General features: G+C 44.2%; 1 protein-coding gene across 1 annotated transcript in view; it reads left to right on the top strand.

Annotated features, from left to right (window-relative positions):
* Positions 1-25,610, top strand: part of PLXNA4 (plexin A4) — a 944,413-nt gene extending 918,803 nt beyond the window's left edge. Inside the window, 2 exon segments of the mRNA XM_030216701.1 lie at positions 19,571-19,721; positions 25,515-25,610. Of these exon segments, the coding sequence (XP_030072561.1) occupies positions 19,571-19,721; positions 25,515-25,610 (247 nt within the window).
* The last annotated feature ends 2,071 nt before the right edge of the window (positions 25,611-27,681 follow it).

Here is a 27,681-nt window from a genome sequence, read left to right as displayed (position 1 = left end):
CAAAGTCCTCTGCACTAACTATTAGGCTACTCCTCGGGATTCCGGAATCTTGCTATTCATTGGGGTTCTAAATGGAATGTTGCTACTCTTAGAGATTGTGCATGGAATCTTGTTAATGGGACTTGATATACTGCCTTTCTGTGGTTTTTGCAACTACATTCAAAGCGGTTTTACCTATATTCAGGTACTTATTTTGTACCAGGGGCAATGGAGGGTTAAGTGACTTGCCCAGAGTCACAAGGAGCTGCAGTGGGAATCGAACTCAGTTCCCCCAGAAGTAAGGGATACCTTGTAGAGGAGTGAGGTCTGCTGATAGCAGTTTCCTCACATTACCTCCACCATCCCTCATCCGCCTTGACAAAACCTGCGACACTGCTTTAAGTTACCTCCGGGCCATGTCTCTGGAATGACCTCCCTCATCATATCCGTGACCAACCCGCCATATCTACCTTTAAACAGGCTTTGAAGACTCATCTTTGCATCATGACTTCCTGTGTCCTTGTCTTTTTTTTTTTTTTTTTTGTCATTTTCCTGCTATCTTCTCCCTCTTCTTTTCCTTGCCCTCCCCCTACTTTTTAAAGTGATCTCTCCTTTCCCTACTTTTAATGTTTTATTATTATACGCAAACCACTTTGAAGCCTGTACCAGGCCCATTGCAGTATATCACGTTTGCATTTATTTATTTGTTGCATTTGTATCCCACATTTTCCCACCTTTTTTGCAGGCTCAATGTGGCTTACAGTATGCCGTAGTGGCGATCGCCATTTCCGGAATGAGAACTACAAAGTGGTATTGCATTAAGTACATAGATGGTAGAGTGAATTATAGATTACTACTACTACTACTACTATTTAGCATTTCTATAGCGCTACAAGGCATACGCAGCGCTGTACACCGTACACAAAAAGAGACAGTCCCTGCTCAAAGAGCTCACAATCTGAAATGGAATGTTGCTAGTGGAATAGCCTAAATACATATAAAGCAGAGTTTTTTGTCTATGAGGGAAAAGTCTCAACCACTACAGCTATATTCTATACACCTGAGTGTTCATTTTATAGCCTGTAGAAAAAGTCATCATAGACTTGAAAAACCCTCGATTTTTTTCTTATATAGAATTTTTTGTTTTCTTTATCAAAAAGTAAAATCACTTATCTTGCCAAATATTCATTTGGACAGGCGCTTAGTCCAATTAGATCATGAAATTGCAATGGTTCCTACGGTCCCGTTTCGAGTCTCTTCGTCAGGGAACCTTCTTGCACCTAAAGTACTGCGCCAAAAATAACTTTGTTAGTTTATGACTAAATCAAAGCAGGAGAATTTTAAATAATGTATTCTTACACTTTTGTGAACTTATATTATAATCATAATACCTCACAGACCAATCATGTCATCGTACCTTTGTTAGTTTTCCTCTGAGGAAGATCGTGTCTTCTGTAAAGAAATTTGTTGGCGTCCTCACCTGACTTTGTAATACAATTAAAAGGGAGCTCTAACCAATCCTGCATTAGAACGTCATGTGCTGCACTTGTGACTCAGTCCAATCACTGACTGATACGTCACAACTCAATCAAATAGTTTGAAAAAGGTGCAAGAAGGTTCCCTGACGAAGAGACTCGAAACGGGACCGTAGGAACCATTGCAATTTCATGATCTAATTGGACTAAGCGCCTGTCCAAATGAATATTTGGCAAGATAAGTGATTTTACTTTTTGATAAAGAAAACAAAAAATTCTATATAAGAAAAAAATCGAGGGTTTTTCAAGTCTATGATGACTTTTTCTACAGGCTATAAAATGAACACTCAGGTGTATAGAATATAGCTGTAGTGGTTGAGACTTTTCCCTCATAGACAAAAAACTCTGCTTTATATGTATTTAGATTATCTGGTATTGACAGCAGAGCATCTGCGATAGTTGCATATAGCTAGTGGAATAGCAACATTCCATATAGAATCTCAAATAGTAGCAACAGAATCTCCAATAGTCGCAACATTCCATGTAGAATCTCAAGTAATAGCAACATTCCAGAATCTCAAATAGTAACAACATCCCATGTTCCACTGACCACTAGGCTACTCCTCCACTAGTGACATTCCATCTAGAAACCTGCCCTTGCAGATCAGCAACGCGGCCGCGCAGGCTTCTGTTTCTGTGAGTCTGACGTCCTGCACGTACGTGCAGGACGTCAGACTCACAGAAACAGAAGCCTGCGCGGCCGCGTTGCTGATCTGCAAGGGCAGGCTTCTACATTACTACTACTACTTATCACTTCTATAGCGCTACAAGGCATACGCAGCGCTGTACACCATACACAAAAAGAGACAGTCCCTGCTCAAAGAGCTTACAATCTAGATAAGACAGGTAAACAGACAGAACAATTAAGGGTAAGGGAACAAAGAGGTGAGGATAAAAGGACAGGGCAAGTGAGCAATGGTTAGGAGTCAAAAGCAGTGGTAAAGAGGTGGGCTTTAAGTCTGGACTTGAAAACGGCCAAAAGACGGGACTAGACGTACAGGCTCGGGAAGTCTATTCCAGGCGTGAGGTGCAGCAAGACAAAAGGAACGGAGTCTAGAATTAGCAGTGGGGGAGAAGGGGACGGATAAGAGAGATTTTTCTACAGAATGGAGTACTCGAGGGGGGGGGGGGTTTAGGGTTCAATTAGATATCAGTTTATTTCAGCGTGAGAAATAAGGTGGTGGTGTATTAACATTCGTTAGTGACAAAGCTACTGAAGCAGTCAGGTGTAGCGAGTTCGGTTTTGTCTAGTTCTGGAAGAGTTTCGTCGTCTGGTATTTAGGATGGATCATTGTGTTATGCCTTTTTGAGCAGGTTGGTTTTTAGTAATTTTCGGAAGATTGTTAGGTCGTGCGTTGTTTTTATGGCGTTTGGTAGTGCGTTCCATAGTTGCGTGCTAATGTAGGAAAAGCTGGATGCATATGTTGATTTATATTTTAGTCCTTTGCAACTGGGGTAGTGGAGATTTTGGAACGTGCGTGCTGACCTTTTTGTGTTCCTGGTTGGTAAGTCAGTGAGCTCTGACATATATACCGGGGCCTCACCAGGGCCGTGACTAGGGTCTCCGGCGCCCCCCTGCAGTTGGCCCCGCGCCCGCCCCCCCTGAAAACGATCGCTACACTACCCGCCCTCTTCTCCCCAGATCCTTTCTTTTTGTTTAAATTTACCTCTGTCCGGCGGCAGCGTAGCGTTAGTGAGAAGGAGGCGGCGCTCCCCCGCCCCGACGTGTCAGTCTTCCCTTTGCTCAGTTCCCGCCTTCTTCTGACGTCATTTCTGATGTCAGAAGAAGGCGGAACTGAGCGAAGCATGGTAAGCATGGTGCGGCGGGGCGCCCCCCAGAGGATGGCGCCCTCCTGCCATGCTTACCTCGCTTACTGTGTTGGCACGGCCCTGGGCCTCACCGTGAATGATGCATAAATAAATAACGTACCTCACCATAGAAATAATCAGCGTCTCCCAGTACCTGTGCGTTGCCATGTGGAAAGTTCCTCGTAAAGTCCTCAGGGCGGGTTTCCGTTGGTGGACATCCTCACGCCTAAAAGTTAGGCGCGGATCACAGTGCTAAGCTCTATAATATAAATGGTGCCCAATGAGCTCCATTTACTGAGTGGCACTCGTTTGTTTTCACGCCATTTTTAAAATTTGGTCTTAGACTGTGCGTCATGGCCACAAACCCCTTCACCTCTTTGAAACAGTTGTTTTTTGCAGGTCAGGTTTGCGCAGCTTGACTGGAGTAATTTGCCTCATGGGGTGACATGGCTTTGGTCTGCTCCACACAGCGTTGCTTGACCCTTTCTTCTGCCTCCAATTCGCCCAGTTTACTGGTAAGAAGTTTCGGATGGGCGATGATACGGTCCCCAGTAATCAATAGAAATAAAACAAACTAAAACATGGAAAAGAAAATAAGATGATACCTTTTTTATTAGACATAATACATTTCTTGATTAGCTTTCGAAGGTTGCCCTTCTTCGTCAGATCGGAAATAAGCAAATGTTGGTAGATGACAGTATATATAAGTGAAACATCAAAGCATTTCAGTGACGGTCTAACAGGATGGGGGTGGATAGGTGAGAGACAGGAAGAGGGACAGGGAGATATGCATGGAGACAGGAGGGTGGCAAAGCAGTACAATTTTATGGTTTATAATGGGCTAGAAAACCCAGATCTTCGTTAAGTCCTGTCTGGTGGGTGTCAAAATATTTAATCATTCTTACTTCAAAGGTCTTACGTTCCTGTATTGTTTTAAAGTTCCCTTTTAGGATTCTTACCATGAAGTCACTGGTACAGTGTTCTGGTTTTGTAAAGTGCTGCCCCACAGGCGTGACATCTTTATTGGTACTGGCATTTTTCATATGGTGTCTATGTAAATTAAATCTCTTTTTTAGCATCTGACTTGTTTCTTTTCCATGTTTTATTTCCATTGATTACCTTTAAAAGTGGACTAACACGGTCCCCAGTAATGTAATCCTTGCATGGCCAATAACACCAGTAACCTCTGCTTTTCCACTTCCTTTCAAATGCTGGAGAGTGACACCAGTTTCCAGCTTCTCCAACACTTTTCTTGTACTTGGGAGATGAGTTTAATGAATTTGTCTCCTGCCTGCCGTATAGATGTGTTCAGGTTATTGACTAGGTCATTCTGCGACCTACTCTTCTTGGTAAGGTTTTTGCTTTTTGTTCTTCAGTGCTTTTGTTTTAATTAACTTTTTGATTGAAGACATTATCCCTGATTCGTTCTGCCACTTTCCCTCCACAACAGGTAAGCCCTCTTCAACGTCAGAGTGTTTCCACTTCATGCTCACAGCATAAAGGGTGTGAGACGGGTCAGACTAAGAAGCTTTTCTGCAATCTTAGCCTCATCTTTTATGCTGTCTACCATTCACATGTAGCTGCTCTTGCTCTTGGCCTACTGGTCTAGCTTTCTCTGATTCTGTAATAGATGCCAGCTCTTCAGGTTGCAGTCATAGCATTAACGTTCCTTGATGCAAACACTCTGTCTCCCCCCACTGCAACTCTTGTGATTCTGGGCAATGGAGAGTTAAGGGGTCCTTTTACTAAGCCACGGCAAAAAGTGGCCTGTGGTAGTGTGGGTATGTGTTTTTGGCGCTGGGCCAGTTTTTACCGTGTTTGGGGTAAAAGGGCTTTTTTTCTCAATAGGCCGTGAAAAGGGCCTGCGGTAAAATTGAAACCTGCCACTGATCTAGCGGTAAGGGTAGGGTTACCATTCGTCTGGATTTCCCCGGACATGTCCTGTTTTTGAGGGCATATCCGGGGCGTCCGGCGGGTTTTGCCCGCCCGCCTGTTTGCCCGGATTTCTGGACAGACAGGTGGGTGAGCGAGCGGCGCTGTGGGTCTCCCCTCCCCTTACTTACTATCTGCCCTGGTGGTCTAGTGACCTCTTCGGGGCAGGAAAGAGCTCCCTCTTTCCTGTCCAGAGCGCTGCCTTGCCCTTCATCCTTCTCAGTCTCGGCTAGGGATTCAAAATGGCTGCCGAGAGTTGAAGTCTCACGAGGCCGCGTCAACTCTTGGTGGCCATTTTGAATCCCCAGCCGAGACCGAGAAGGACGCAGGGCAAGGGCAGGCAGCGCTCCGGGCAGGAAAGAGGGGGCTCTTTCCTGCCCCAAAGAGGTCACTAGACTACCAGGTCAGTAGAGAGTAAGTAAGGGAAGGGGAGGGGAATATGTGACAAGGGGGAGGGGAGGTGACGGGGGGGGGGGGGGGCAGGGGAAGGGAATATGTGACCCGGGGGAGGGAAGGGAATATGTGACAGGGGACGGGATGAGGATCTGAGAGGGATGTGGTGTGGGCGGGGCAGGGGGCATGGTGTGGGTGGGAAGGGGCGGGGCAGGGGCATGACATGTGTCCTCTTTTTCAGAGGACAAAATATGGTAACCCCAGGTAAGGGCTAACATGCTACACATGCGATGACTGGTCAGCACGCACCAACTGCCGATTAATGCCGGAAACATCGCGTGCGGTAGGAATAAAAAATAATATTTGTCCGGTGGTATAGGTGCGTGTCAAATCCAAAATTACCACCAGGGGGTGCACTAGCCTGGTGGTAATTTGCCTAACGTGCCTCTGATTTGCCCAGAATCACAAGGAGCTACAGTGTGGGGGTGGGGGTGGGGGAAACAAATTAATAACATACATTTATTTGTGAAATTAATTGTGATTAAAATTTTAATCGGAGTGCAGCCCTAGGTTTATGGGTTTAAAAATCCATATAGTATAGAGATATTACACAAAAAGCAGAAACTGCCATAAACACAGAACATCTCAAAGTGAATATATATATATATGAAAGAAAATTTAACATTTCTGTTGGGACTTTCTTAACAGCAGCATGCAAAATAATTGTATTTTGCAAAGATTATCTCGAAAACCCCTCACTTTCCAGTTAAGACCTGTAACGGATCCATTGTATCTAATCGCTACTTATCTTGGGCAGAAACTTTTAACTAATTTTTCCCGCTGGTTTCCGCACTTTTTTCCCCCCCCCCCCCCCCTTTGTTCAAAACATTCCATTAGTTCTGAAATCGGTAAGAAAAATGCCCTGATTTTCTCTGAAAACTCTATCGCATCACCCAACCCTCTGAGAAACCTCAGCCTGAAACTGGCCTAATGTGTTTCTTACCCGCTGTCCCAGATTCACTTTCACCGCACGAGACAGCATTGGACTTGGTGTGGAAAGTGTGCAGCTTAGCTCCTGTGTATTTGTAAAAGCCTCAGCATGACCATATGCTGTGAAGGAAGATAAAGTAGACTTTTGTGTACCTTGAAAGCGAGATAGGAATGGAACAATAGGTAATTTTCTTTCCCAAATGCCTTTTCTTGTTTTTCTGCATTTGGTGGAATGTAAGGGACGCTTGAATAGTGGACCTTTTTATGCTTTTATCAGAAGACTCGGTTAAAAAAATAAAAATAAAAAAATTTGCTGTATTTTCCAGGCAGCAGACCTGGTTCTTCTAGCCTTACAATACCCGCGTTTCTGCTTGAAATCAGTCTCCTGACCCGCATTTCATCGACTGACATTGCTGAATTGGTGGGATTTCGGTGAAAAATAAAAAATATATATTTTGCAGTTAATACAGATTAGGCACTTCTGAACCTGTGCTCCTTATTCCTATTTATCATTTCTATAACGCTACAAGGCGTACGCAGCGCTGTGCACCATGCACAGAAGACAGTCCCTGCTCAAAGAGCTTACAATCTAGATAAGACAGGTAAACAGACAGACCAATTAAGGGGGTAAGGGAATAAAGAGGTGAGGATAAAGGACAGGGTAAGTGAGTTAGGAGTCAAAAGCAGTGGTAAAGAGGTGGGTTTTGAGTTTGGACTTGAAAATGGCTAAAGACGGGGCTAGACGTACAGAGTCAGGAAGTCTATTCCAGGCGTGAGGTGCAGCAAGACAAAAGGAACGGAGTCTTGAATTAGCGGTAGAGGAGAAGGGGACGGATAAGAGAGATTTGTCTACAGAACGGAGTACTCGAGGAGGAACGTACGTAGGGGGAGACAAGAGAGGAGAGGTACTGGGGAGCGGCAGAGTGAATGCACTTATAGGTCAGTAGGAGAAGTTTGAACTGAATACGGAAACGGATAGGGAGCCAGTGAAGTGATTTAAGGAGGGGGCTAATGTGAGCATAGCGACTTTGGCGGAAAATGAGTCGCGCAGCAGAGTTTTGGACTGATTGAAGAGGAGAGAGATGGCTAAGTGGGAGGCCAGTAAGAAGCAGGTTGCAATAATCAAGACGAGAGGTGATAAGAGTGTGGATAAGGGTTCTGGTAGAGTGCTCAGAGATGAAGGGGCGGGTTTTGCTGATGTTATAGAGAAAGAAAGGACAGGTTTTGGCAATCTGTTGAATATGGGCAGGAGTTCGCAACCCAGTCAGGTTTTCAGGATATCCACAATAAATACGCAGGAGAAAGATTTGGGGGTCGCGTCTACACGCGCCCAACGCACACCAAAATGGAGTTACCGCCCGACTACCGTATGGCTCTTGAGGTAATTTCATTTTTGGCGCGCATCCGCTACGCGCATCTGAAAAATATTTTTTTTATTTTTGGACACGCATAGCGGACAGGCTCCAAGTGGCATCTGATGCGCGAAGGTCCTTACCGCCCAAATTCTTTACCACTTGGTCTATGGCTGGCAGTAAGGTCTCAGACCCAAAATGGACACGCGGCAATTTTGATTTTGCCGCACATCCATTTTTGGCAGAAAAGGGCCTTTTTTACAGGTGCACTGAAAAATGATTCTGCGGGCGCCCAAAAAACCCACGCCTAGGCTACCGGGGGCCATGTTTCAGCACGCCTTTGTAAAAGGACCCCTTAGATACTCATGCATATTCATGGTGGATTCCTTTAAAACCCTTTAGTGTCCAATGTTCCCGTAATAAGCCATATGGGAACAGATTGATGGGAACACTGGACACTAAAGGGTTAAACCAGAGTGGCTTGGTGTGTCCTGTTGTATAAAACTTTGTGCTGTATCATTGGGATAGACCTCAAAACTCTTTAGCTGAGCTTTTATTCGCAAATGTAAATGGATTCGGTTTCAGGACCCAGAGGTACTGTAAATAGTGATTTTATCTACAAGAGGCTTTAAAAAAATTAGCCCAGTAGAAAGGGTAATAAGTAGAGGCTTCTTGCAATGTACTTAACTATTAATAGGTCCAAATTTCTCGAGTTCGGAGCAGAGTCCTTATTGCCTAAGCAGTCTGAAGCTCCAGACAAGCCATCGGCTCGTATATGACATTATATAGGCGTTGATTGGATTTAAGAATTGAAGAGCGTTTAAATACAACAGATCGATGGATTCATTGGAATGAAGGAACTTTTTGACGTTATGCCCACTTGATAACTCAGGGCAATAATTGGTTGGGTGGGGGTAGCAGAATTGAATTTGATCATCTGGTAATGCATAGAACCTGTTTGGGGGGGCTCAGGATAAGAGTATTGTTAACAAGGTAAAATGAAAGTGGGGTGATAGGAGGAGTCCTCAATCTGTATAAGTGAGTTAATTTAATACATGTTGACAGGATTGAGCTTATTTAGCAAACAGGAAGGGTATGTATGTTGATTAAGGTTTTTAATAAACTGATTGATAATTGAAAACGATTTCTGGAGCACAATTAAAACAAGGGAGTATTATATTATACAACCAGCAGTATCAAAATGCTAATTGTACAGTATATCTCGCATGGGGTCTTTAAAAACAGTGCAAACATAATGGAGGAGATTCTATACATGGCACCTAAAAAATCAACGCTGAAATCAGTACCGACTAAGTGTATTCGATAATTGATGCCTAGAGTTAGGTGCCGATTATAGAATACGCTTAATTGATATTTCAGCACCTCCATTTATACCAACGAAAACGTGGCGTAAATCCCAGCGCGTGGATTTATTTATTTGTTACATTTGTATCCCACATTTTTCCACCTTTTTGCAGGCTCAATGTGGCTTACATTTACTGTTAACGGCGTTAGCCAATTCCGGTCTGAACAAATACATGGTATGAATGATTACAAAGTGATATTGTGGTATGATAGGTAATTGGGGGGAACTTAAAGAGGGAGAGGAAGAGTCAGGTAATGTCCATTACGGTCTTTGGTTGTATTGTATCACAAGCGTTCGGTATTTTATGTTGGGTCGGTGGGGGTATCCTCTTCTGAACAGGTCTGTAGTGCTTTCCGGAAATTTAGGTTGTCGAGCGTAGTTTTTACTGCTTTTGGTAGTGCGTTCCAAAGTTGTAGGAAAAGCTGGATGCATAGGTATTTGAGTCCTTTACTGCTTGGGTAGTGGAGGTTTAAGTATAAGTACATAAGTAATGCCATGCTGGGAAAAGACCAAAGGCCCATCGAGCCCAGCATCCTGTCCCCGACAGCGGCCAATCCAGGCCAAGGGCACCTGGCAAGCTTCCCAAACATACAAACATTCTATACATGTTATTCCTGGAATTGTGGATTTTTCCCAAGTCCATTTAGTAGCGGTTTATGGACTTGTCCCTTAGGAAACCGTCTAACCCCTTTTTAAACTCTGCTAAGCTAACCGCCTTCACCACGTTCTCCGGCAACGAATTCCAGAGTTTAATTATGCGTTGGGTGAAGAAATAGTTTCTCTGATTTGTTTTAAATTTACTATACTGTAGTTTCATTGCATGCATGCCCCCTAGTCCTAGTGTTTTTGGAAAGCATTAACAGACGGTTCACATCCACCTGTTCCACTCCACTCATTATTTTATAGACCTCTATCATATCTCCCCTCAGCCGCCTTTTCTCCAAGCTGAAGAGCCCTAGCCACTTTAGCCTTTCCTCATAGGGAAGTCGTCCCATCCCCTTTATCATTTTCGTTGCCCTTCTCTGCACCTTTTCTAATTCCACTGTATCTTTTTTGAGATGCTGCACGCTATATGAAATCCTGGGGGAATGCCTGTTCTAAGATCCATACCCTTTGCAGGGCATTCCCAATGAAGTGGGTGGCAGGGTGTTAACCCGTTCCCCCCTGTCTTATACATTCTTAGGGGTCCTTTTACTAAGGTGCGCTGAAACATTGGCTGCGCAAGTGTAAGCGCGTGTTTTGGGTGCGCGCAGGTCCATTTTTCAGCACGCCTGTTAAAAAGGCCTTTTTAAACTTTTTGCCGAACACGGACGTGCAGCAAAATAAAAATTGGTGCATTCATTTTGGGTCTGAGACCTTCCTGCCACCACATTGACTTAGCGGTAAGGTCTCACTTGTTAACCGCTAATCATCTACACGCGTAGATTGACGATTGCCACCTGGTTTTAGCCACGCTCCAGAAAATACAAATTATTTTCCAGCGTGCGCAGCGGACATGCTTAAAAAACAAAATTACCGCCCGGGCCACGCGGTAGCCGGGCGGTAACTGTGAATTGACACGTGTTGGGCGCGCAGAGGCGCCTGCACGGCTTAGTAAAAAGGCTCCTTAGACTCATAGCTCAGTAGAAATCCATTTTCAATAAGAGACATAGCAAGCAAAAATGCCTGTGATTCTAAATCTATATATATAAAAGGCACTTTGAAGCCTCAAGCCGGAAACTTGAGGCGCCCGAGATATCCAGTTTGGCCTGCAGGCTCCAGTCACTGTAGCTCCGCCCTCGCGTCAAAACGCGATGACGTTGAGGGCGGGGCGGCCCTCGCAACCACGTCACTGAGGGACGAAGGGACGAAGAGGAGAGGTGTGCAACTCGGAACGGAGGCACGGAGGGGGTGTCTGCAACTCGGGAGGGAGGACGGGGGGGGGGGGGGGGGGGGATTACCCTGCTAGCGCCCGTTTCATTTTTGCCAGAAACGGGCATTTCTTACTAGTAGTCTACATATTTTCACTTCATCAAATCATTTCATTCAGGATAACTTCTTTTGGCTGTCTCTACTAATCCCTATGTGCCAGCTCATGCTCTTAGGTCTCTCAATTCTAACAAATTAGTTCTCTCGTCACGAGTCTACACGCTCCTCCGCTTTTTAATTTCTTGTTCCGAAATGTTGGAATGATCTACTGCCTAGTATCCATTCTGAACACTCTTTCTAAGTTCAAGGCTTTGCTTAATGCTCATTTTTTTAGACTGGCCTTTCGGGTGACCGACTCACAAACCTTGCAGGACATAAGCCTTGGGTTTCTTTTGGATGCACAGTTGTTATTATCTTTTTGAATGAATGAGACTCTTTCCTGTCTTCAATGGAATTCTTTTTATGTTTTTTTAATGTTACGTCTTTATTGTAAACCCTGTTGATTCACACACTGGAAAATGTGGTATATTAAGTGTTAAAATATTTTAAGTGTTAAGTATGTATCATAAATGACTGCCTTATGCTTTCCTACTCTGTGAGTATGTGCTGCACAGTATTCTTTGTATATTCCAAGTGATATGTTTAGCATAGAGAACACAGCTATAGCTTCAGAATCCTGTTTCACTGAGCAGTAACAGAGGGGATCATAACACAATGACATTAGTAGGCATGTCCTGGAAGTTACTCGGCAGGTGCTCACGGGACAACCCAAAGATTATTGGTATTGAAACATTTTTATGCGCATAATCAACCTTGTTCAGTCTATTAATTGCCTACAGCTATTGAACTTGGTAATGGCTGTTACATGATTTAATTTAGATAATGTATTTTTTTTAATTCTACCTTTCTGTGAATTCCCTAGACCCAACTTACTTTACACCACCTTTCATTTTGTCCCTCTGTGCAAGATGACCAACCCCTGGCACCTTATGTGAGAGCTTTAATTGAAATAGCTTAATTTGGTTAGCAACAGATTTGCCATGCTTTCCTTCTCAAATGCACTCCTGTCTCTCCTGCAACTTAAGTTTCCCCAGTGCAGAGCTACAGGTGGGTAGATTGGTATCTTTCAAAATGTAACTCAGCAGATAAACTGAGCCACTGGAGGGGGAGAAGGTGCTATGGGGGTAGGATTACTACTACTACTTATCATTTCTAAAGCGCTACTAGAGATACGCAGCACTGTACACTTGAACATGAAGAGACAGTCCCTGCTCGACAGAGTTTACAATCTAATTAGGACAGACAAACAGGACAAATAAGGGATAAGGACAAAGAGTAGCAAGATTCTGGAATCCCAAAGAGTAGCAAGATTCCGGAATCCCAAAGAGTAACAAGATTCCATACAGAATCTCAAATACTACTACTTCTACTTATTTCTATAGCGCTACTAGACGTATGCAGCGCTGTACACTTGAACACGAAGAGACAGTCCCTGCTCGACAGAGCTTACAATCTAATTAGGCCAGACAAACAGGACAAACAAGAGATAAGGGAATATTAAAGTAAGGATGATAAAATAAGGGTTCTGAACAAAGTGAATAAGGGTTAGGAGTTAAAAGCAGTTTAGTTTGTGGAAAGAAAGTTAGAAGGTTAACAGATCCTGTGATGTTCTGGGAAGGGGCAGAACTAAACTTATGCAATGAATGATGAGGGGTCATTTATTGCCCAGGTTCACTCTCGATTGGGACTTGTCTCGGCAAAGCTGAGAAGTAGAAACTAAAAAATTCCGTTTTGCGGATGACATGAAGATAGCCAATAGAGTGGATACCCTGGAGGGAGTAGAAACCATGAAAAGAGAGCTCCAAAAACTAGAAAAATGGTCAAAGGTCTGACCGTTAAAATTTGATGCCAAGAAGTGCAGTGATGCAGTTGGGGTGCAGAAATCCAAAGGAGACGTACCAGATAGAGGAGAGAGATTGATAAGCACAGCTCATGAGCGGGACCTTGGGGTGATGGTGTCTGAGGATCTCAAGGTGACAGAACAATTTCGACAATGCAGTGGCCATGGCCAGAAGAATGCTAGGCTGCATAGAGAGGAAAGGAGGTGTTGATACCCCTGTACAAGTAACATAGTAACATAGTAGATGATGGCAGAAAAAGACCTGCACAGTCCATCCAGTCTGCCCAACAAGATAACTCATATGTGCTACTTTTTGTGTATACCTTACTTTGATTTGTACCTGTGCTCTTCAGGGCACAGACCGTATAAGTCTGCCCAGCACTATCCCCGTCTCCCACCACCGGCTCTGGCACAGACTGTACAAGTGTGCCCAGCACTATCCCTGCCTCCCAACCACCAGTCCCGCCTCCCACCACCGGCTCTGGCACAGACAGTATAAGTCTGCCCAGCACTATCCCCGCCTCCCAACCACCAGCCCCGCCTCCCAATCACTGGCTCTGGCACAGACCGTATAAGTCTGCCCAGCTCTATCCTCGCCTCCCAACCACCAGCCCCGCTTCCCACCACCGGCTCTGGCACAGACCATATAAGTCTTCCCAGCACTATCCCCGCCTCCCTACCACCAGCCCCGCCTCCCGATCTTGACTAAGCTCCTGAGGATCCATTCCTTCAGCACAGGATTCCTTTATGCTTATCCCACGCATGTTTGAATTCTGTTACCGTTTTCATTTCCACCACCTCCCGCGGGAGGGCATTCCAAGCATCCACTACTCTCTCCGTGACAAAATACTTCCTGACATTTTTCTTGAGTCTGCCCCCCTTCAATCTCATTTCATGTCCTCTCATTCTACCATCTTCCCATCTCCGGAAAAGGTTCGTTTGCAGATTAATACTTTTCAAATATTTGAACGTCTGTATCGTATCACCCCTGTTTCTCCTTTCCTCCAGGGTATATATGTTCAGGTCATCAAGTCTCTCCTCATACGTCTTGTAACGCAAATCCCTTACCATTCTCGTAGCTTTTCTTTGCACCGCTTCAATTCTTTTTACATCCTTAGCAAGATACGGCCTCCAAAACTGAACACAATACTCCAGGTGGGGCCTCACCAACGACTTATACAGGGGCATCAACACCCCCTTTCTTCTGCTGGTCACACCTCTCTCTATACAGCCTAACAACCTTCTAGCTACGGCCACCGCCTTGGTGATACCCCACTTGGAGAATCGTGTTCAGTTTTGGAGGCTGTATCTTGCTAAGGATGTAAAAAGACTTGAAGTGGTTCAGAGAAAAGTGATGAAAATGATATGGGGTGTGTGTCGCAAAACATATGAAGAGAGACTTGAGGATCTGAACATGTATACCCTAGAGTAAAGGAGAGACAGGAGTGATGTGATACAGATGTATGAAAATTTGAAAGGTATTAATTTACAAACCTTTTCCAGAGACGGGAAGGTGCTAGAACTAGAGGACATGAATTGAGGTTGCAGGGACGGCCGACTCGGGAATAATGTCAGGAAGTACTTTTTCACAGAGGTGGTGGTGGAGTTGAAAACAGTAACGGAACTCAAAAAATGCATGAGATAAACACAAAGGAATCCTGTATAGAAGGCACGGATTCAAACGTGCAATAATCCTTCACGATAAATCTTAATACTATAGAATCACAAAGTAGAAAATTATATATATGTCATACTTTGATTAAGTGATTGTTCACAGTGTATTCAATTAAGTCTCTTTGTTTTCTGCGTTGCTTATTGTGAAGGGAAGGACGGCTAAGGGTTTCGGTCTGCAGTATGAAGGACCCAGTGAATGAAAAAGCTTGTCCACCCTCTTTAGCTACCAGATATCTGGATAGCTGAATTGGGTGAGCTGTATTTCTGAGGGTCTTAGATATTCAGTATTTAAATGATTACACTGTGTATTAGTATTATTGTAGAATTTCTTTATTGTGATAGACTTTGATTCCCTTGGTATGTGAAGGTTGTGTGTGACTTGCATACCAGAGGGCGTGGGGATTTGTGAATAAGAGGCACCTACATGCGTACAATCAGGGGCGTAGCCAGACTTCGGCGGGAGGAGGGTCCAGAGCCCGAGGTGAGGGGGCATATTTTAGCCCTCCCCGGCACCACCGACCTCCTCCTCCATTGCCGACAACCCCCGCTATTGCCAACACCCCCCGCCATTGCCGACCCCCCCGCTGCCGCCACCACCAACAAGACCCCCCCCCGCCGCCGACCCTCTCGACCCCCCCCCGCCACCAACCCTCCCCCGCCGTCGCCTACCTTTGCTGGCAGGGGACTCCAACCCCTCCAGCCGAGGTCCTCTTCTTCTTTCGTTCTGTGCAGGACGTCAGACTCAGAAACAGAACGACGGAAGAAGAGGACCTCAGCTGGCACGTCAAATTAGAACTAGCTCCCGGCTACTGCGTGCCCCAGGTGGTAAGTCTAATTTTGACACGTGTCCAAAATGCGCAGCAAAAAATAATTTCTGTTTTCTACCATGTGGCACTAACTGGGTGGTAATTGCCAGCGCGCTAACGTCTACCACCCAGTTAATGCATGAGACTTTACCACTAAGTCAATGGGAGGCGGTAAGGTCTCAGGCTCAAAATGGACGTGCGCTGATTTTTATTATGCTGCATGTCCATGTTCAGCAAAAAAAAATAGGCCTTTTCGCAGGTGCGCTGAAAAATGGACCTACGCGTGTCCAAAACACGTGCCTACACCAGCACAGGCTATTTTTCTGCACGCCTTAGTAAAAGGGCACCTACGTTTTTGGACACCCAGGTCTGTGGCAGTTGGGCAAGCAGTGGATGGTATTCTATAGCATCACTCCTAACTCCTTGATCCGCCCATGCCCCTCCCATGGCCACACCTCTTACGGAGTTGCTCGCTTTGAAATTTAGGCGTGGATTTTGTAGGATAGTACCTAGGACAGATGAGTGCATATCTGCAAGTGGTTGCCAATTACTATCAGTTACTGAATGTTGATTTTATATATTTTTGTTACATTTGTACCCCGCGCTTTCCCACTCATGGCAGGCTCAATGCGGCTTACATGGGGCAATGGAGGGTTAAGTGACTTGCCCAGAGTCACAAGGAGCTGCCTGTGCCTGAAGTGGGAATCGGACTCAGTTCCTCAGGACCAAAGTCCACCACCCAAGGCCACTCCTCCACTGTTGCTACTATTTGAGATTCTACATGGAATGTTGCTATTCCACTAGCAACATTCCATGTAGAAGTCGGCCCTTGCAGATCACCAATGTGGCCGCGCAGGCTTCTGCTTCTGTGAGTCTGACGTCGTGCACGTACGTGCAGGACGTCAGACTCACAGAAACAGAAGCCTGCACAGACTTCTACATGGAATGTTGCTAGTGGAATAGCAACATTCCATGTAGAATCTCCAATAGTATCTATTTTATTTTTGTTACATTTGTACCCTGCGCTTTCTCACTCATGGCAGGCTCAATGCGGCTTACATGGGGCAATGGAGGGTTAAGTGACTTGCCCAGAGTCACAAGGAGCTGCCTGTGCCTGAAGTGGGAATCGAACTCAGTTCCTCAGTTCCCAGGACCAAAGTCCACCACCCTAACCACTAGGCCACTCCTCCACTGTTGCTACTATTTGAGATTCTACATGGAATGTTGCTATTCCACTAGCAACATTCCATGTAGAAGTTGGCCCTTGCAGATCATCAATGTGGCCGCGCAGGCTTCTACATGGAATGTTGCTAGTGGAATAGCAACATTCCATGTAGAATCTCCAATAGTATCTATTTTATTTTTGTTACATTTGTACCCCGCGCTTTCCCACTCATGGCAGGCTCAATGCGGCTTACATGGGGCAATGGAGGGTTAAGTGACTTGCCCAGAATCACAAGGAGCTGCCTGTGCCTGAAGTGGGAATCGAACTCAGTTCCCCAGGACCAAAGTCCACCACCCTAACCGCTAGGCCACTCCTCCACATTGCTTATCCAACTGGAACAGCTTTTGACTTTTTACAAATAAACCAGGTATAGGCAGTCCCTTATTTCTAATAAGGAGCTGCCTGTGCCTGAAGTGGGAATCAAACTCAGTTCCTCAGTTCCCCAGGACCAAAGTCCACCACCCTAACCACTAGGCCACTCCTCCACCTCATTAACTAATTAATTTGAGCACCCAACTTTGGGTGACCCATATAGAATCTGGTGGCAAGTGTGCTGATACAATATGCAGCTTTTGCCTTTACTCTTTCCATCCAGGCAGGAATCTGTCAAGCTGGTCCTTCCTTAACCATCGACAGCCTGCAGCCAAAAGATCAAGGTGACCTCCCCTGAGTTTCTCAAGTGTTACTCTTAAAGCAGTCACTAGGCATCAAGATTAGATCAGTATTGGGCTCAGCCTTCCAGGGACATTAAGGATGAAAGTGCTGCTAAAGTCATATTCAGTTACATTTAGAATGTCGGATGTCAAATTTATTTCATATACTGAATATAAAATGGAGTGAAGTGGAGTAGAGGAGTGGCCTAGTGGTTAGAGCCCCAATCTTGACATCCAGAGGTGGCTAATTCAAATCCCGCTGCTGCTCCTTGTAGTCTTGGGCAAGTCACTTAACCCTCCATTGCCTCAGGTACGAGCTTAGATTATGAGCCCTCCAGGGACAAGGAAATCTCCAGTGCACCTGAATGTAACTTATCTTGAGCTACTACTGAAAAAGGTGTGAGCAAAATCCAACTAAAGTAAAATAAACAGAAGCCCCCCCCCCCCCCCCCCCCCCCGGTATTCAAAACTATTTAATCAAACAGGAACAGCTTCTGGCTGCTTAAGTAGAGTTTAAGCGCCTAACCACAGATATTCAGCATCAAACTGGTTATGTGGAGTGGTCAAAATAGGCGGCTTAAATAGCAGGGCCTATCTTTAACTGCTACAAAGTTAACTGAATATCGGCATAGCCGGTTAACTTCTTAACGGCCAAAATAAACCTGGAAATTCCAACGCTGGTGGCCTGAAATGGCGCAGGATTGAATATCTAGGTTTAACGCCAGCAGCGGACAGCAAATGCACTGCCCACCACAGGCTGAGTATCGGGCCCAAGATATCCTACACTGCTAACGATAAGATTATTAAGAGGGGAGGAAAATACAGAATGTGACACTTGCAAGAAGAGAACCAAAAATTACAATAAAAATCCAGTATTAGGATAAAAAACACATCCAATCAATCTCAGCAATTCGCACACATAAGTGTATTATATTAGGCTAATAGTCAAATATTGAAATAAAACACTGCATACTAATTACCATTACTTAGAAACACGCAAGCACATTAGGAAAGTGAAGAAATAAAAGACAAGCCTGTTGTCTGAACAGACGGGGAGAGGAATCTTGGGGTGATAGTATCTGAGGATCTGAAGGCAATGAAACAATGTGACAAGTCGGTGGCACTAGATAGAAGGTTGTTAGGCTGTATAGAGAGAGGTGTGACCAGCAGAAGAAAGGGGGTGTTGATGCCCCTGTATAAGTCGTTGGTGAAGCCCCATCTGGAGTATTGTGTTCAGTTTTGGAGGCCGTATCTTGCTAAGGATGTAAAAAGAATCGAAGCGGTGCAAAGAAAAGCTACGAGAATGGTATGGGATTTGCGTTACAAGACGTATGAGGAGAGACTTGCTGACCTGAACATGTATACCCTGGAGGAAAGGAGGAACAGGGGTGATATGATACAGACGTTCAAATATTTGAAAGGTATTAATCCGCAAACGAACCTTTTCTGGAGATGCGAAGGAGGTAGAACGAGAGGACATGAAATGAGATTGAAGGGGGGCAGACTCAAGAAAAATGTCAGGAAGTATTTTTTCACGGAGAACGTGGTGGATGCTTGGAATGCCCTCCCGCGGGAGGTGGTGGAGATGAAAACGGTAACATAATTAAAAAATGATAAACATAAAGGAATCCTGTTCAGAAGGAATGGATCCTCAGAAGCTTAGCGGAGATTGGATGGCAGAGGCGGGGCTAGTGGTTGGGAAGCAGGGCTAGTGCTGGGCAGACTTCTACGGTCTGTGCCCTGAAAATGGCAGATACAAATCAAGGTCAGGTATACATATAAAGCAGCACATATGAGTTTATCTTGTTGGGCAGACTGGATGGACCGTACAGGTCTTTCTCTGCCGTCATCTACTATGTATGTTACTATGTAAGACAGTGAGAGAAAAGTGGAAATAACGCTAGTTAGAGAGACCACCACAATCTCAAGTAGGCTGAAGCAGGCAGTTAAGTTCAGGTCCCCTGCTTTGATGTGCCAAGGTCTTAGGCCTGACTTTGATCCTTCCAGTGTTTGTGCGTCCATTAACTGTTCCATTTCATCTTTCCCAGGTACTATGCGGACATTGGCAAGATGCCCGCCATCAGTGACCAGGATATGAACGCTTACCTGGCTGAACAGTCACGCATGCATATGAATGAGTTTAACACCATGAGTGCACTCTCTGAGATTTTCTCCTACGTTGGCAAATACAGTGAAGAGGTGAGAACTGAAAAAAATGGAGGGCAAAGAAGCATAGAACCTTTTGGGATTGTTATCATTTTAGACACTTTCACTAGTGCCATGTTATTTTGATATATATGTCCAAGAAGCCAAGCTTGCAGGATCATTTATTCCCTACCTACTTGTTTTAACGTCATGAACATTACTTGCCCTGTGGAATTACACATCTACGCAATGCAACTTTTGTGCATAATTCTCCACCTCCACAGATTGCGCAGAATTCTGCCTTTCCTGTATAGAATTCTGTGCAGTCTGCTGTTGCTGGGCAGCACAGATCAGCTCAGTTTCCTGCTGCCTCCATCCCACCCTGTTCTGTGAGCAGGTGGTGCACAGCTGCACATCAGGCCACTTCCTCTTTTTTTTGGCTACCATGGTCCCCAGTGGTTCCTTTATGTTGCACAGCTGTACGGAGGCCCATACAGTCCAAAGGAACAGTCAGGCCCAAGACGGCAGAGGAGGAGGAAACAATCCATTGTGCAGCTCCTCCTCTTGCCACACATTTGGGGAGGGGGACAAGAAATGCATGAGGCATGGAAGGCGGTCAGAGAAATGTGAATGGAGTAGGTGTGGGTGGTGGTGATGGGGAACTGGGAAAAGGTGGATGGAGTGTGGAGGGGGGGGGGCTGATAAAAGTGGTTAAAGTGTGTGTGTATTATAGGAGGGGGTGGAGGGCTGCAGGAAGGTGGATAAGGCTGAGGGCATCAAGCAAGGTGGATGAGGTGGTCTGTTCCATGAAGGAGGAAGGCTGGAGAAAAGTGGATTGTGTTCGCGTGTCATGGGGGGAGGAGCTGGAAAAAGGTGGATGGGGGATAAGTGTATCATGGCAGGGGGGAGGGCTGGCAAAAGGTGGATGGAGGCAGAAAAAATTAAGGTACAGGTTTGCCTGAAGGAGGGGGAAGAGAACTTGGGGATGGACCGAACAGGGGTCTTGCTGGGAGATAGGGGAGAGCACAGAGAGGGAAGTGACAAATGTGAGATGAGGAGAGAGAACTCTAGAAGGCAAAGTGCTATGAGAGCAAAGAACAGGTGAACAAAAAGAGACTGGAGGAGGGGGAGAAAAATTGGAGGTATTTTCCCTGGAGAAAAGGTAGAGAAAGCCAGAGACTGAACATATCAGGGGAAGGGTACAAGCTAAGACGAAATAGAGAAGGTGGAACCTGAGGAGAGACTGCTGTGGTGGTAGGTGGTGATATTTCATGCCTGGGCTGAGAAGCCAGCCCTTATAATGGGGGAATTCTGCACAAGAAAATGGCATTTACATTGTGCAGAATTTTCTGGGGGTTTTTACGCAGAATTCCTTCAGATTAAATATTCTAAAAATAAAGTTGCAAGGTAAGGGCCAGTTGGTGTGGGGTTCCCTTTTCTTTCCAGTTTTAATGGCAACGGGGAAGCAACTTCAAAAAAGTTCTCAGTTGGTGACAAAAGGATACAGTTTGGTTACTTGACAAGATCTGGTAGAAGATCACCATTTGATGTTGGCCAACTTATAGACGATGAATCAACTGATGTTAGCGGTGATTAGGTGGCAATGCCAGTAATTGGGAAGCAAAGCCAGTGCTGAGAAGACTTCTACGGTCTGTGCCCTGATCGTGGCTGGACAGATTCAGCTTCAGAAGTTGGAGAACAAGGCCAGTGCTGTGCCCTGATCATGGCTGAACAGTTTTGGATGGGCTGGAGTGGGGCTTTTTAGGTGCTTCAATGACAACTTCAGAAGTTTTAGAACAGGGATAGTGCTGGGCAGACTTCTACGGTCTATGCCCGGAAAATGGCAAGGACAAATCAAGATCAGGTATATATTTGAAGTATCACATCATACCTTATGTAATGATTTTATCTTGTTGGGCAGACTGGATGGACCATACAGGTCTTTATCTGCTGTCATCTACTATGTTACTATGTGATATTTGACTTATAGAATTAGAGTCAAGCTATCAATATTAACTTACAAAGTTCTCCCCTCCCCCTCCTGCCCCTCTGTGGTTTTCTTGGTATGACACAGGAGTGGTTTGCCATTACCTTCTTCTGAAGCATGCAGGGCTAAGTGATATGTCCAAGGCCAGAAGGATTTGAGCCTGAAACTTAAGTGGATGCATAACCCAGATCATTTTCTCCAATGCTGCAGTCTCCCAAATTTTCTGGATCCTTTTTCCCTTGGTGGATGGGAGCTGTCTTTTCCTGTGCTTTGTTGTTATACGCATAGCATCCAAGAGCAAACAATACACCAGTGAGATCTGGCTCACATGAAGTTTCCGGGTAGAATCATCCCTCAGAATCAAGCCTGGAAGAGTGGAAAGAATCTGACTTTTCATGATATGCTGAATTGGCGTATGAACCTCTTTCCAAAACCTTTGAACAGTAGGACATTCCTATCGAAGTGATTGATGGTGCCCACAGAGCATCACTTCTGTGAAAGCAATGTGTCAAGGGTATCCGAAATGCAATAGAAGATTTAAGAACTGTCAAATTCTGCACCAGAAACTATCTGTTCTGGCCCCAAACCTTCTGTCCATGTGACGTTTCAATCTCCTTATCAATGTTTACTAATCCAAGGCAAATTTGGGTTAATTAGACCTTCCTTCCTTCCATTGGGTTAAATCATCTTAAGCACATAAGCACCGCCATACTGGGAAAAGACCAAGGGTACATCAAGCCCAGCATCCTGTCTCCGACAGCGGCCAATCCAGGCTTCAAGAACCCGGCAACCCCCCCCCCCCCCCTCAAAAAAAAATCTTAGTCCGCTATCTTCTGTCATGGACAATTTACAGCATAAACAGCACTGCATGTTTCATCTTATGGTACGTTGTCGTCTTTTTTTTATAAAATGTTTATTTATTGAGTTTTCAAATACAACCAAGCAAAAATGCTTGTACAGAAAAGTAAAATATTTGCTGGGTGGGAATCAACCCGGATTTAATTAAGGAAATAGGAAAATACAGTCACTTGTTAACAGCACAAGTCCACCATAACTGGGAATCCAAAATTTGATTGATTGTCTTCAATCAATCAATCAAATAAAAATACCATACACTTGCTTAAGAGGAACGAACTAAATTAAAGAGCCTCTAAACGCCCCCAGAAACTGAAATTGTTACAGACATCTGCTTTCATTTATTTTATCTTGCAGTGAGAGTGAGGGACTGGCTGTATCACTGATCCATGTTACTGCATCTGATAATCTGTTCTATACAGACCTATTGCTTGCATTCCCATATGAAAAATCAAATTAAAATGATAAGTAACATTTTTCAGAACTCTTCATACTGTACCAGACATAATGACCACATAATCAGAACGAAGAATTTTTAATAACAGAGGCCAGCTAATTGGTAATGCTATTGAAAAACACTGTACCGAAGGTTCTCAAAGGATTGAATACCAACATATGGTGGAAATTGCAGTGAAGTTGTAATTAATATATTGTGGGACTTAAGCGCTGTAATTACGTCGCGGCACAGGGCTTGAAAGACAAAAATATTTCTCCTTCATATGAGCTTTGCCAACGTATCAACAACAATAGAAGCCATCGGTGATGAAATGAGGCATTTTCTACAAGTGCGGATACGTGGATGGGTTGAAATGAAACATCAGTCATACCGAATTCAAATGTCTTCAATTTTCCATGAAGCATTTTTTTTTCTTTCTGTGCTGATTCAGAGGATGGCAAGAAGACCGCGATTATTTGCCGTGGACACCCGGTTGCCTTCACCTCTAAAATATCTACCTCTTTTGTATTTACGTGGCCCATCTCTTTTCTAGATACCATAAATGACTGATCATAGGACCCATGGGGGGAGGGGCGCTACTTTAGATCGAGTTCTTACGGGAATCAGGATGTGGTGCAAGGGTACCGGTGATAGAGCTGCTTGGCGACACTGAGAGGAACGGGAAAAGTACAGAGGAGGGTGAGAAAAATGCTTAAAAGGATAGAACACACCAAACAAGGTGAAGGTGACAAAGAGACGGAAGCTAGACAATGTTGAAGATGTGGCCACTGTTATTCAAACATCAAAAGACTCGACACGAGTCATGTTTCGGCCACAACCTTATTCTCACATCAAAGTATGAGCATGCATTCATTTTGCAAGTGGATACACACTCGTACTTTGATGCAAGAGATTTCTTTGTAGATAAGGTTTCTCATTCTGTAATACAAGATTTGGACAGCTAGTGAGTGCTATAATACGTCCTGTGGAAGACTCCTGATGCAGTCTGTTGTGGTCGAAACACAAATCGTGTCGAATCTTTGGATGTTTGAATAAAAGTGACTACATCTTCAACATTGTCTACCTATTGTTCTGTTTGGCTTGCCATTCTCTACGGAAAAGGGATATAGAATACCTCACTTAACAGAAATGCTAAAAAGTTAGGGCTCTTCAGCTAGGCGAAGGAATGACTGCGAGGAGATAGAAAAGAGATTAATAAAATCATGAGCAGGTTGGAACTGTTTTATACTGCTTCAGATAGTACTAGTATAGGGGAAACTCATTAAGGAGTCCGCTTTACAAAGGTGTGCTGAAAAATGGCATGCGGTAGTGTAGACGTGTGTTTTGGTTTCGCGCAGAATCATTTTTCAGCGCACCGGCAAAAAAATGCCTTTTTAAAATTTTTGCTGAAAATGGACGTGTGGCAAAATGAAAATTGCCGTGCGTCCATTTGGGGTCTGAGACCTTATCGCCAGCCATTGACCTAGCGGTAAAGTCTCATGTGGTAACCATGCGGTAATGGTCTACGTGCGTAAAATGCCGATTACCGCCCGCTCGCCAGAAACAAAACATTTTCCGGCACGCATAGCGGATGTGCATCAAAAATAAAATTACCACAAGAGCCACATGGTAGCCGGGTGGTGACTCAAAATTGATGTGTGTTAGGCATGCGTAGGCTACTACGCGGCTTAGTAAAAGGGCCCCTAACACTAGCAAGTAATGCCTTTACCCCAGGATTCTATATAAGGTGTGGCAAGTAGCACATGTGAAATTGTGCATGCAGCTAATTTACGTGCGCTAGTCAATTGAGTAATGAGCCAATTAGTCATGATAATTGGCCGATAACAGCCAATTACCATCACTAATTACAGTAATTGAATTTATGTGCGCTTCCTTTTAGACGTATTCTAAAAAGAGACGCACGTAAATTTCAACATGCTTAGCTGGAAAGGAGGCACGGCCATGGGAGAAGAAATGTAGGCATATCAGGGGTGTCAATCACATATACATGTGTGGCTACAGAACTTGGGAAACACACGTACATTTAGGCGCGGGCATTTAGGGAAGGGAAGAGGAAATGGTATACCGCCTTTCTGAGGTTTTTGCAACTACATTCAAAGTGGTTTACGTATATTCAGGTACTTATTTTGTACCAGGGGCAATGGAGGGTTAAGTGACTGGCCCAGAGTCACAAGGAGCTGCAGTAGGAATCGAACTCAGTTCCCCAGGATCAAAGTCCACTGCACTAACCACTAGGCTGCTCCTCCGCTCCAGCATAAATGGCTGCACCTAAATGTACGTGCATTTCCCCAGCCTGTGCATTATTTTATAAACCGCGTGTTACAGTAGACGCAGTTTAACATGCTTTAATCCAACGTGCCTACATTTAAGACACCTTATATTGAATCCGGCCCTTGGGAAGTGGAGATGGTTAAGAAACACCGTTCTAGAATACTGACCATATTATCACAGAACATTGCAGCACTTAAGCCATCAGTGTGTATGATAAGGTTGTTTGATCAGATTTACGAGGTTGTGTTTCATCTTCTTTCCTTTGCTTTGATAACAGATCCTGACAGCTTTAGATCAAGACGACCAGGCTGGGAAGCAGAAACTTGCGTACAAACTTGAACAAGTCATTGCCCTCATGAGTATAGACAGCTGAAAACTGTCCTTCCAGGGTACCCTGGGAGGAATAAACCAAGCCGTGCCTCAGTCAAGATCATCATCTTTACCAAGTACAAGTTTTGATTGGCTGTAAGCAGAGTCACCTGACCAGCTCTCCCATGCTCCCGGTCTGAAGGGAAGTCACCGAAGAGACTTCACTTTGGGTTTACGATACTCAAGCACAAGGTCTCTTGCTCACAGATCCCAAGTCATCAAACCATAGGAGTATCAGTGTGGGAAATCGGAAGGTCTTATCTGCTGTGCTGCTTGTAGCTTCCATTGTTGCCATAGATTCATTTGGATGGGAATGAAGTCAGTATTAATACATTTTTAACTAAGAACAAACAGAAATACAATTTATTTATAATTGGAAACCACCTCTGGTAGCGAACCACTACTTTTTAATAAACCCTAATAAACTGACTGGACATCAAGGTGATGGGTTGGAGCATGGAGACTGGTACTGCATTCATTAAAAAAAAATGTCGACATGTCAACTCCTAGCGGTAGCAGAAGAGAAGAATTTCTCAGCAACTCGAGCCGTCTTTATTTCAGAGTTACATTTTTTTTTTTTAACTGTGCTGTTGTGAAGAAATGAAGATGCACCTTGCAAAGTATCTGGTCTCTCATCGATCCTGTATTGCAACCAAATAGTTTTATTGATTTTTTTTAAAAAGCTATCTTTGTTTTAAAACAAAACGAGGGAAAGATTTTACCTTACACCTAAAAGGGTGAACTTGCTTTAAAATCTGGACCTAATAAGACAAGAACATTTTAATAAGGGTAGTTTTCATGGTTATTGCTACAAATCTTGAAGGCCAGTAGCTGTCTCTCCAGCCTTCTGAACTAGTTTAAGGACTCGCATATACATCCTAGAACTAACTGTGCTGTTACGTAAAAACATTATGGGATTTTGGCGCTAGTTCAGCAAGATTTCACCTCTTCTGGCAGTATCAAGTTCAAAATGTCTCTTGTAAATCCAACAGGCAGGACCAGTCTGATCACCATGTTTACTCCTTCCCTTCAACCCTTGTTTTGACAACTTCTTTTAGAAGATGAATCGCTGAGGACCAAGTCATCATAAAAGCTCTTTTTAACTTTCAGGGTTTCTATATGGACATTTTTCAAAATTTTTAAATTGTTGTATGGAAAGTGGTTCTGGAGCACAAGAATCAAAAAAATCAACCTGCACAATACGGCGTGGATCTTGAAGGAGAAACAAAATGGCTGGTATCCTTGAATGAAGAGTTGAAGGCAGCTGTGAAGTGCTTCAGCACATTCAACCGGGCTTGAGATTGTTCAGAACTAAAGATGGCATGTCGAGCGTATGAAGTCCTGTGTGTTTTGAAGGCACCCCCGCTCTTTCCAGACCATCAGTCTCATGCATGTTAGTTGAGTCTTCCTCGTTAACGTTAGCCCAGCATATGGTAATAGCATTTTTGCTCCCTTCCCACATATGTTGGCTGTTGGGTCTTTGCGGTTAATGGAGGTCATGAAGCGGTTCCTCCAGCTTCTGAGCAATGGACACAGCAAAGAGTTTTGTGAAATGTTTTTCACTAGTTCATTACAGGAAGCTTCTTTAAAACCATGCCTTTTTCATTGAAATTGAACCTTGTTTTAATGGTTTCTATAATCAGTAGCTCATTGGATGTATCCACTCCCCATTAAAAAAAACAACCCAGCAACATGGCAGTCAAGCATCTATTACATGTCATCAGGTGATGGACATTAGCCAAGAGGTGAGGCCATATTTGATCCAGGTGAGCTTTTCCATCTTGAACCAATAAGTTGGGGTTTGTGGTAGAGGCTTTTCTATTCTTTTTTTTCTTCATTTTTTTAGTTCAGTTAATTGTGCATCTTCCTGGGAGATTTCCATTGTTTTGTTTTCATGAAAAGAACCAAGCAGCCTTCATCTACTGCCTGCCTAAATGATTTGGGAGATCAGGATAACAGGACCATCGCAGCCAATGAACCCAAGTGAATGAAAAAAAAAAAAAAAAAAAAGAAAATGTTTAAAAATAAAGAAAAACGAAAAACCAAAGGTTTTGATGAAACAGAAAGTTCCACAA

The sequence above is a fragment of the Microcaecilia unicolor genome, chromosome 10, assembly GCF_901765095.1.
Source record: "Microcaecilia unicolor chromosome 10, aMicUni1.1, whole genome shotgun sequence".
Taxonomy (NCBI): domain Eukaryota; kingdom Metazoa; phylum Chordata; class Amphibia; order Gymnophiona; family Siphonopidae; genus Microcaecilia; species Microcaecilia unicolor.
Note: the sequence above shows the minus strand (reverse complement) of the source record. Positions and strands in the feature narration are given on the sequence as shown.